The following is an 11,350-nucleotide window of genomic DNA, read 5'->3' on the forward strand; positions in this document are numbered from 1 at the left end:
CCAGGTGACACAGAGACTATTAGCCATTCCTCTGCTATGAACAGTTTAATCTTTGAACCAGCTCTTGTATCTGTGACTCCCAGTGTTGCTCCGTCAGTTTCTCAGGCTCTGGTTTTTCCTGTGCCACAACTCGAAAGTGCTAACTCGGACACTACCTGTGTAACCTCGCCTTCTCCCGTGCCTGCTAAGCATGAGACTGTTTCTGTTTTTCCTTGTGGACTCCTTGAAACTGTGTATTCCATGCCTGCTAAGGTTAAGAGCCGTAAGGTTTTGTCTGCTATACATACACTGGCAAAGAATTTGGTTTGAGCACTGCAGAGCTGGTTGCACAGGTTAACTTTTCTGTTCCCCGGTCATGTCAGTTTAACTCTGTGCGCCATGCTTTTCGGCCAAGTTTCATGGACTCTGTGTGTACTACGTCTCGAGCTACATCCTGTACAACTGTGTGTAGTGTTGCTTCACACCCAGGTTATCCAGACACTACTTGTGTGAATTCCCCAGTACCTGTGACTGCTCCTAAACTCACTCTTCCTAAGACTGCTAATTATGACATGGACAACTTAAGTACAGCAGAGTTGCTTGAACCAGCCCACCATAAGTCGCGGTTTTGTTGAAACTGTGTTCGGCACCATCAACCTAGTTTACCCTGTGTCAGTTGCTGTTCCTGTGCCGCTCTCCACCTCCGGTTCCTGTACCCAGGGCAGCGGGCCCAGCTTCCCCTTGCACCCGTATCAGTTCCTCGGGTGAGGGTGGCTGAGGTCCAGCTGGTCCCTGCATCTGTCTCCAGCTTGGTAGAGGCTCCCGTACCTGCTCATCGGGTGGGGTTGATGGACACCCAGCCATTGCCTGCACCTGTTCCGGCTCCCCAGGTGAGGTCAGCTGTGACCCTGCCGACTCCTGCACCCGTCTCAGTTCCTCGGTGGGAGCAGCAGAGGTCCAGCTAGCTCCTGCACCCACGCCCGCCCCCAGGGTTAAGGCTGCAAGAGCCCAGTTCGTCCCTGCACCCGTATCTGTTCCTCGGGTGGGGATGGCTGGTGTTCGGCCAGGCCCTGCACCCGTTCCTGTTCCCCGGAGGAGAGCAGCCAAGAGTCAGACACCTGCTCAGTCACCGGTTCAACTACCTGCTGTTCCACCAACATTACAGCCATTGTCACAACCACCACTACAACTCGTACAACTCGCACTTTTGTCCATAGCACAGTCATTATCTCAGTTATTAGCCCAGTTTCCTGTTCTGTCACCAGTTCAGTTGTTAGCTCAGTCACCAGCCCTGTTAAAAGCTCAGCAGCCCATTCAGTCACCACCAACCTCAACTGGAAGCCTTTGTGAGCTTACTCAGCCAGCTGAGGACTGCGTGGTGCTGACACATCTTGGACAGACTGTTTGCCCCACACAGCCCCAGCCGTTGCATCCCAAACTGACTGCGTGCCCTGTGCAGCTACAGTTAGCGTCCGCTGAGCCAGAGGTCTCCACACCTGCTGGCTCTGCATCTCGTCTCCGCTGGGGGTTCAGGAGAACCGCTCCAGCCATCCCTCGTTTCTGCTGGGGGTTCAGGAGAACCGCTCCAGCCATCCCTCGTTTCCGCTGGCGGTTCAGGAGAACCGCTCCAGCCATCCCTCGTTTCCGCTGGGGGTTCAGGAGAACCGCTCCAGCCATCCCTCGTTTCCGCTGGCGGTTCAGGAGAACCGCTCCAGCCATCCCTCGTTTCCGCTGGGGGTTCAGGAGAGCCCGGCCAGCACTTCCTCGTCTCCGCTGGGGGTTCTGCAGAGCCCGCCCAGCACTTCCTCGTCCCCGCTGGCGGCTCTGGTCAGCCCGGCCAGCACCTCCTCGTCTCCGCTGGGGGGTCCAAGTCGCCTTCGCCCGGTCCGGCCTCTGCTTTTGCTCCGCCTGGTCCAGCTCCGGCTTCTGCTTCTGCTCCGCCTGGTCCAGCTCTGGCTTCTGCTCCGCCTACGCCGTCGCCTGGTCCAGCCTCTGCTTCAGCTTCACCCTCGTCTGGTCCTGTGCCCACCAAGCCTCGACCAGTACGCCTGACGCTTGAGAGCCGCCGCCGTCTTCCACGCGGCTGGCCTCCGGACCCGCTCTGCTGCCGCCGCCGTCTTCCACGCGGCCGGCCTCCGGACCCGCTCTGCTGCCGCCGCCGTCTTCCACACGGCCGGCCTCCGGACCTGTTCTGCTGCCACTTCTCACGTGGCCGGCCCCCGGAACAGCCGGACTATGAAGTTTTGTGCTGTCGCCCCTCGGGTCGACCTTCTCCTCTCCATGGACGCTGTTTCCCTGGACTCCAGCATCTTCTGTTTTGGACTGTTTTTGTTTGTTTCTGGGCTCGGTTTTGGTCTCATGCTCCTTGTGTTTGGTTTGGTTTCGGTCCCTCCGTCCTGGTCCCCCGCCTCCCGCCCTGGTTGGGTTGTTTTCCGTTTTCTTGTCTTTTGGTTCTCGGGTTTGGGCTGCCTGGAGTCAGCCCTTAAGGGGGGGGGGGGTACTGTCATGGTCCTGGGCCACGTTGGCCCAGTATTCTTAGTTTTCATGTATTTTGTTCCTTCTTTAGGCCATGCTTCCTGAGTTGCTCTGTTACGTTGTTTCCTTATGTGTTTTTCCCCTTGTGACTCTTACCCCCTGTGTGCCCCTCTGTGTATCTGTGAGCCCTCGTCTCTCCTTGTGTCTTATTCAATGTTTTACCCAGCCAGTTATGTCTGTGCTCTCTCTCCTCCTGTCTGAACCTCTGTGCACTTCCTGTTTTACTTTGACAGTCTCCCGTCAGTGTTGCGTTCACTCCTGTTGTGTCTTGTTATGATTATCAGTGTCACCTGTGTTCCCCGTGTGCTCCCACTTCCCTCGTTAACCCTCTGTGTATTTATGTCTGCCTCTCCCTCAGTTCTGTGACGCGTTCTCCCTCATGACTGTGTGCCCCTCCGTGTGTTTCCTCGTAAGTCCGTTCCTTAGTACTTCCCAGTTTACTTTCATGTTATTTTGTATCGCTGTTATCTTTAGTCATCTTTTGTCAGCAATAAAGCTGTATTTTGAGTTCAGTCCTGTTTTCCCGTGAGTTTGCATTTGGGTCCTATTTCCTGCCTGCCACACAGCCGGTTCATGACAAAACCAAGAAATGGAGGCCACGTCACTTAAGAAAAAACACTGCTCAGTTCAGAGTTACTCACAAAGAGCCACGCACGGTGGGGCTGGTCACCGTGCGTCACACACAGCAGGCCTTTTCCACACCTAGACCAGAATCACACACTGACCAGCACAAAGGAAATCCACCAGAAGCCTCTCCCATACCCACACTGCTCTCCTCCAGATTATATCACCTCTGGAGGGTAATTGGTGGTAAACGAGGGTAGATGAGCAGCAGGTGAAGGAGAAGGCAGGGGCAGACACCGTTACTGGAAAGAAGCTAGAGCCCACATACACGGTGAAATGCTGCAAGGCCATCAGCAGAGCTAGAGCTTCTTTCTCTATGGTGGAATAGTTTAGCTGATGGCGCTTGAACTTTACAGAATAGTAGACTGGGTGACACACACCCTCTGCGTCGTTTTGTAACAGCACCGCACCGGCTCCGGTGGCACTGGCGTCCACTTCCAGTTTGAAAGGCTGAGAGAAGTTGGGGGCTGTCAAGACCGGGGCGCTGCAAAGGAGGGATTTTGCAGACTCAAATGCATGCTGGCATTCCCCTTACCACTCAAAAGGGATTTGAGGGCTACATAGCTTCGTCAAAGGGGCCACAACTACCGCAAAGTTCTTCCAAAAACAACGATAGTATCCGGTCATGCCCAGGAACTGCTGTAGCTTCCGCCTAGCGGTTGGGGCCGGGTAGCTGAGGACAGCCTCGACTTTCGCCTCCACCGGGCAGAAGTCGAGTCTACAGTAGTGCAACGTCTATGCTGTCTGTAGACCATTACGTCTTTTCATTGGCCCGGAGTCTACGGTGAGCGTAGACACTGTAGACTCGGCCCAATAGGAGCACCAAATCCCACTGTAGACGACCAATCGTCTGGTCGACGGAAGTTGCGTCACCAAAACAACAACACGCAGCGGACCAGCGAAGAAGCCGGCAAGTCCGCTATTCACTCTTTCATGGAAACTGGCATTTCTTTTATGTTTACGGTAAGTTATCGACTCTAAGACGCTCCTGGGTTTAGCTGAAAGTACACGACGCGACGCTGAATACCTAATTTAACCTTTTTTTAACTCCAATTTCTAGTCTTGGTATGGCGACACCAACAATTCGGGTAGTTAATCCAGATGCCCCTGCACATCGTCAGCAGGCTCTACTTATGGCAACCAAAGAGGCACGTTACTACCGGGTGAGAAGTATGGTCTTCCCCAAACCTCCACAGGAGCTGCTCAGCCAAGTCACTGCCTTGACTCATGCAGAGAAGCTTCTTCAAGCCGAGGGTATCCACGTGCCTTCACGTCAGCAGTGCCTGGGAAAGCTGGTGGTGCCATTTGGACAATATGAACATGCACCGTTTCGGTGGCTCGTTGCAAACGACGTGGGATATATGAAGTAGTGAGTGTACCATATATTTAATACCATACTATAGGCAGGTTTACTGAACTTCCATTTACTGCACATTTCCCCGTGTAAGGCTATTATCAGTATATCTTGTTCGTTGTAAACTTTCTTTAAGTGTGTAATATTCACGGAGATATTGCTGACAGTATGTATGATTCCAGCATACTTGACAGGCACAGAACAGAGGTGACAAATCCACAAAGAAAGGGAGAGATAGGGAACCAGTGGGTGAAGGATTACCTCACAGAATATGCAGAAAGCTTCCCTCAAGTCTCCGTAGTCCTCGAGGCCAACATTGACAGGTGCATCTATGGTCAGAAAGGGTTTGAAGATCACACCTTTCAAGAGATGTGGGAATTATATTGTCAGTACAGCAGCCAAAAGGACAGACCTGAGAAGTTCAGTGATGAGCAGAGGGAGGTCATTCAGAAGGCACACAGTTCTGTGAAGAGGTGGTTGAACACACCAGTGACGCACATCACAAGCACCCAAATGAAGAGGTTCAGAAAATATATATATGACAAGGAACAAGTAAGTGCTATGGAGGAGAACAGCAGAACAGGACAGTAAATGACTTAGTTAAAGATAGTGATATGTGATTAATCTTGGCAACGTGTGGATGTGCATTTTTTCCATCAATCGCAGTACTCACAATAAACTGTATTGTTTAGCAACGGCTGACAAGTACCCCCAGGTGTGATCCTTCGTTGTGGCCAGGTGATGATGCTGAACTGATAGCTGCATCCCAGTCTGTGGAAGGTATGTGAGATTCAGAGTTAATATACATTTTACTGTTTGTATAAAGTCATTATAAATACAAAACTAATTGGTCACCTCATTTATAGATTCACTGAAGTCCCAACACTCCTTGTCTGCAAGTCAACCTTTAAAGCAACGGCTGACAAGCAGAGGTGTTTCCTCCTCCCAGACGTCTGGAACACAGGAGAACTCAGCTCCCCTGTCCAAGGAGTTTGCGAACACTGTACAGTCACCACATCAAAATAAATCTACTGTGCAGCCCAAACATCGTGAGTCCACAGAGGCTGCCATACAGTCCAAAAAACTTGACACTGTTGGATTCACCGAGTCATCTGCATCCCAGGGTCATGATCATACAACACAATTACCGTTGAGTCATTCACCTGTAAGTGATATTTATTTGAAATCAGACAATTTCAGTTAGAGCGTGTGTGTGCGTGCGCGTGTGTTGTTGTAGTATTCTATGTTATATGTGTGTGTTTTAGGTGGAACTAGAGGGATGGGTGCGTCCCTGGGAAAATCCTAATGGTATCCCATCTGCTGACATTTCCTGGCTTAAAGAGGACACTAAAAGAGGGCTGTTTACCCCTGTTCAGACATACAAGGATGTTACTGGTGTGTTAAAGAGGCGACGGGTGATTAAATCAGATCGCATGTGGTTTTACCCACCAGAACCTCCTGGCTATGTCAGGGGTGCTGTGCCCAGTGTACAGCTCTTTTTTCGCAGCCGTGTCTTTTTGTGGCGTCCTGTTGGGGTATGGAAGTACTCCCTGAAGTGTCCTCGAGCTGACGAGTGTGTGGGTAAAGGACAAAATGTGCACCTATATAAGTCTGGCTATCACCACCGGGTAATTTCACATAAATATTTTACTCAAGTCTTCAAATGTAAACGGTAAAACTGCCATCCTGGATTCATATGCTTATTTTGGCCATTTTCTCTCTTCTTCATTATATACTTCAGGTACGTCACATCTGTGACGTGTCCAACTGGTACACGATGCTTACTGAGGTCCTATGCTGCGGACCATGTACAAAGGCGGGCAGAAGTGGCGGAGGAGGAAAAGTGGGTTGGTGGTTTGCCTGGGACTCAGCAATTTTATCACAACTCAGCAAGGGACACCAAGCCATATTCCCAGCCATCCTGACTAACAAGTGAGTAAAATGACCACCATGTTTTTGTAGGGTTTCCTTTGTTGTTGTTTGTTTGTTTGTTTGTTTGTTTGTTTGTTTGTTTTAAAGTTTTCAATCTCTCACTCAACTCAACATCAAGAACTTGACTGTGACTGTCCTTGCAGACGTGGTGTGGATAAGAATGTTGTACGCTTTCTGAGAGACAGAACCGAAGGAAACACTATGGTCAAGCTGTGGCGGCAGATACAGGAGAATCACATGGAGGAGTACCTTCAGCGGAAGGACCTGTACACCACACTCCTAATGACTTTTGCGGAGCCCGGGGGTATCATCTCAGCCTTACGGCACACATTCCAGGCGCCACTTCCTCCAAGAGAGCTTCCCTCTGCATGGCTGTTGCGCCACGCTTTCCTGCTGGCAGAGGCCAGCAATGTGAGGGATTACCGAAGCCAGATTCTGTCCACTTTTGGCACTGTGCTGAAAATGGATTCCACCAAAAAAGTATGTACTTCATAATTCTGTATCACACACATTTTGTTTTTAAGTCATTAAACAAGCAAGCAGACCTTGCTTAGCCTTGAAAGACACTGGCCTGTTGTCTTTAATAGATATTGGCCACGTATTTGTTTTGTGTTTGATTAGCCTTTGAACAATTGTTTTGGACAGAAAGGAGTATTTCTGGATTGTTGTGACAGAGGGAATAGAAAAGATGCTCATGGTATTGTTATGGGGCTTTTACTGTTTCAAAATACTATCACATAATGCAAACTTTTTTTTTTTTTTTTTTTTTTTTGTTTAGGTGGTGAAAACGCTGTCTGGGGAAGGTCAAGGCTCAGCAGAATGGTTCACCAGTATCGGAAATGAGCACTCACAAATAGTTACATTTGTGCTGACCTGCGAGGAGTCCTTTGACAAGCTGCAGCCAATGTGCCGTGGAGTCATGGAGAGGTTTCACTTGGCCAATCAGCCTGTTCCCAAAATTTTGTATGTGGACCGTGGGTGTTGCCGTGCACAGGGACCATCAGTAGTAGAGGCCTTGTTTCAGCCTTGGGTGGACAGTGGGATGCTTGTGCATCTGGACATCTTTCACTGGATCCACCGGTTTGATGCAGCCATCTATACAGAGTCTCATGCAAAGTACTCTGCATTTAAGTCTGCAGTAGCTGGGGCGGTGCTGGCTTACAACCGCACAGACCTTGAGCTGCTTATAAGGGCCGTCAGAGCAAAGAACCCAGTAAAAATGCAGTCTGTGTCCGATGAGGACGTTGTCTGCCTTTACATTTCCAGGGAGCAGTTAAAACACCATCTGCGCAGGGTCACACTTGGGGCTCAGGAAACGTTTTGGCTCATCCAATTGGTTATCGAGGAGCTGAAAGGTCCAGCTGGGCTGGATGAGAGGGGAGCGACTCTCTTCAAAACACCTGGTAGGAAAGTCCTCATTTCAAAAGATTCTTGTAATATTAATACAAATTGGGACAAACTGAAGATCACACAAGGCTTTTCTATCTGATTATTTCCAGGGGCCATTGATGAGATGTGGGCAGCACAGCAGCGACACCTGGAATGCATTCAGGACCCACCAGACATGAGCATGTATAGGGTGGCTCATACCACAACAATAAACAACGTGGATGTCCCCTATTACAAGTGTCTGTGTGGAAGCAATAGCCTGGAAGGGTTCCACAAATTACTTCCTAACATGATTCCAGGTACACGGCTTTAATCTGTATACTTGTGACAAATTACACTTGTAATCCTGTCATCGTCATTTCCTTTATTATTGTTGTGTTCAGGTCCCCACTGCGCAGCACGTCCCTATCAGCTTTACCTGATAAGTGGTATTGCAAGGTGGAACTCTGACAGGAGCTCAGATGCTGTATTTGTTGGCAAAGGATGGCATCACAGGATTTACTCTGCACCGTTGATCGATCGCCTCAACACTCGCTGTCAGCAGCTGTTTGGAGAACCTGTAGAAGTAAACTTCCGTGGCCCAGCTGATCTCACATCAAATGAATTGCTCGGGCTGGAGTACTTGTTCAGCCAAAGCACTGGAGAGTCTGGAACTTTCTCTCTGGAGGGCATCGTCAGTGATGGACCTGGTCCTGAGGAGGAGGTGGTTCAGCCTGGGCAACCCAAACCAGATGATCGCGATGAAGCATACCAGAGTGACGAAGAGGCACGCGACACTGTATTGGATACTGTCCTTCCCCACATTACACTCACCAATGATGAGACCTCCACAGTTCACCCTCCAGCCTTTGTGAGTAGCTAGGTTTACTTTTCATATTAGGGACACAGTTCCCTTTAAACTTTAAAACAAGGATTAAAAGATGCACTGCTTGTCTGACAACACAGGGAATTGTGTATATATTTACCAACCAATTTTGTATGGGATTCATTTTACAGGAAGATGCCTGCAGTTCAAACCCCCTTCCTGGATTTGAAAAGCTGGAAATGTTCTGCTCTGTGCTTGTGGAGATTAGCCTGATAGAGGACAAGCTATCACTTACCACCGAGCAGAGGAACAAGGTCCTCCAAACCTGGAATAGCGTGGAGGAGCATGACAAGCAGCCACAAAAGTTTAACCAGCTGTACAAGACCCACTGGGGCAACACCCTCTACTGCCGCACTAAAAGGGATGACCTTGTTGATGCTGCTCTTATACAGAGAGTAAAGATGGCGAAGCGCTATGCACCCGCACAACATGACATCAGCGCTCAGAGCAACAGGCTAATGTACACTCTGGTTAAACTTTTGTGGTTGCGCTCACCTCAGGGGTCTCGCAACAGTCCAGAGAAACTGTCTATTTTAAAGGCCTACGAGCGAATACAGCACCGGATTCTGGTGGAAGATGCTGTTCTCTGTAAAGCAGGCATTCCTCTCCCTAAAATTAACATCAAGACTGTGCGGGACTTCATTTGTCAGCAAGAAAGGATCCTTAATCTGCATGCAACAAAACATCCATCGATTTTGACCAAGATCACCTCCATCTCATCTGCACACCTACCTCCAGCACCACACCAACCAGCAGTACTCCCTCCTCCAGACTACCCCCTGTTGAAATATGAGCCCACGCCCAGCACTGCAGGGACCAAGGTTTTGAAGGGAAGGAGAGACTTGCTGATGCCAGTCTCCCAGCCTCAGCCACCTCTTCCACCTGTGCCACTACCACCAGCACTTGGAAAGACCCCCGCAACCTCTACCATCACCAGACCTGTGTCTTCAGTGGCTGCTTCTACATCAACCTCTGAGACTGTTCGGCCCCCCCTACTGCAAAAAAAAAACCTGCAGCGAGACTATCCCTGGCAATAGTGGCCCTGCTACATCACTCTCTTCCACATTGGTCATAACACCCACCATTAACACACTAGACACTGCAGGCAGACCTTCAGTCTGGGCAAGGGCAACACAGTATAAGCGTAAGCTTAACGATCACCCCTCAGAAGTAGGAGCCAAAGTGTCACGGGTGCAAAACCTTCCCATTTGCAGAATCTGCCACCAGCCAACCCAAGGACATAAAAAATATTTTAAAAAAAAAACTTTCTGCTCTGTAAAAATGATGTCCCCATCAACAGGTCTGAAAAATATAGTTTTTAGCAGCTACGAGCACTTTACCTCCATGGTTGACCAGCTTGGGGAGGTTTAAAAGGGTTTTCCATTACAATCCACTCTGTCCCTTTAGTGGGGTGGTAGAGCTACTGCACCCCAACAGTAGCAGCACAAGGGTGGTTCTGATGAATAATAGCATGCCTTAGCTTTACATCGGGCTTTGTTATAGAGCAACAAACTATTTACGAGCTAAATGAAATTGTTATTACGTCTCAAGTTTTAGGGTTATCTGCTGAGGTATGCATTTCAGAGTTGTATGAGGGAGTCAAGACTTTCTGGTTTAAGACTGTTTTTCAGAGAATCCAGAGTCATACAAAGTGAGGATGTAATGCTATTAAAGAGATTATCGACTTCTTTGCAGTTTTAGGTAGCTGCTTTTTAACAAATTGTGCAATAATGATTGTTTCATGAAGTTGCATCAGATATGCAAGCAACTTTATGACATAATCACACATCAAATGCTTGAGAGTCCTGCGCAGTATCTTTGCTGTTCCTACAACTCTTCTGAAGAGGAATCTTGGATGTTGTTCCTGGGATCTGTTGGAGACATTGACCTAGCTTGGGGGTCACTGCCCATGTGCTCCCATTACCACTGTGACCACTGTTGCCTTCACCCTCCACATCTTCTCAAGTGTTTCTCTCAGCCTTTGGTACTTCTTGAGTATGACAAGAATGAGGACCCCCACACACGGCATTGCACCTTGCTATGCGTTTTATTGATAAAGGCTTTTACACACTCTGTATGAGCAGCGTTCCAGTCGTCACAGCACTCTTTCCTCTGGTCCCGGCAAAATCCTTAAAAAGGGAGACATGATTTGATGATGGAGGTCAGGTTCCATTTAACAGCCATTCACTTTTGGCCTTTATGTTCTTGCTGCTTTGAAATGACCCAGCCTACCAATGGTACCGCTGAATTGGGACACAGGCACAGTGGCCCTCAGTACAACTTTTGATAGCTATGTCAATGTGACACAAGTTACTTTCCTTCATAAAGTTGGCTCTCCAACTTCTGCGTCTGTAACATTTCCAGGACATAGCTACACTGTAACAGTGTTTACTGGCCAAAAAATAAGGGAGGACTCTAATGCAGAAAACATGCGGAGAAACAGGTGTGAAGTCAAAGTTACTTTATGTACACAAGGTGAAAGACTAAAATGAGGAATAATCGGGAACTTAAAGTGAGCGTGCCTTCCACACACGCTAAACAACTGTCTCAGTTTCTAGCTCTTCTGAGGAAATTACAAAACCAAGGATTCACTCAGAAACTTAAATGATTATCTAAATATTCAGGCATAACCTAGCACATGAACCCTTAACTCAAAATGCAGAATTTCCTAA

At 48.8% G+C, this 11,350-nt stretch overlaps 1 protein-coding gene across 1 annotated transcript; it reads left to right on the forward strand.

The window, feature by feature from the left end:
• The first annotated feature begins 4,226 nt into the window (after positions 1 to 4,226).
• On the forward strand, positions 4,227 to 10,060 carry LOC116324518. The gene is made up of 10 exons (XM_039598025.1): positions 4,227 to 4,507; positions 5,185 to 5,272; positions 5,359 to 5,657; positions 5,758 to 6,120; positions 6,234 to 6,424; positions 6,568 to 6,904; positions 7,203 to 7,827; positions 7,924 to 8,112; positions 8,197 to 8,663; positions 8,810 to 10,060. The coding sequence occupies exons 4-10, from the start codon at positions 5,926 to 5,928 to the stop codon at positions 9,713 to 9,715; spliced, it is 2,910 nt and encodes a 969-aa protein (XP_039453959.1). The 5' UTR covers positions 4,227 to 4,507; positions 5,185 to 5,272; positions 5,359 to 5,657; positions 5,758 to 5,925; the 3' UTR covers positions 9,716 to 10,060.
• Positions 10,061 to 11,350: the final 1,290 nt, after the last annotated feature.

Source organism: Oreochromis aureus, linkage group 14, assembly GCF_013358895.1.
Source record: "Oreochromis aureus strain Israel breed Guangdong linkage group 14, ZZ_aureus, whole genome shotgun sequence".
Lineage (NCBI taxonomy): Eukaryota > Metazoa > Chordata > Actinopteri > Cichliformes > Cichlidae > Oreochromis > Oreochromis aureus.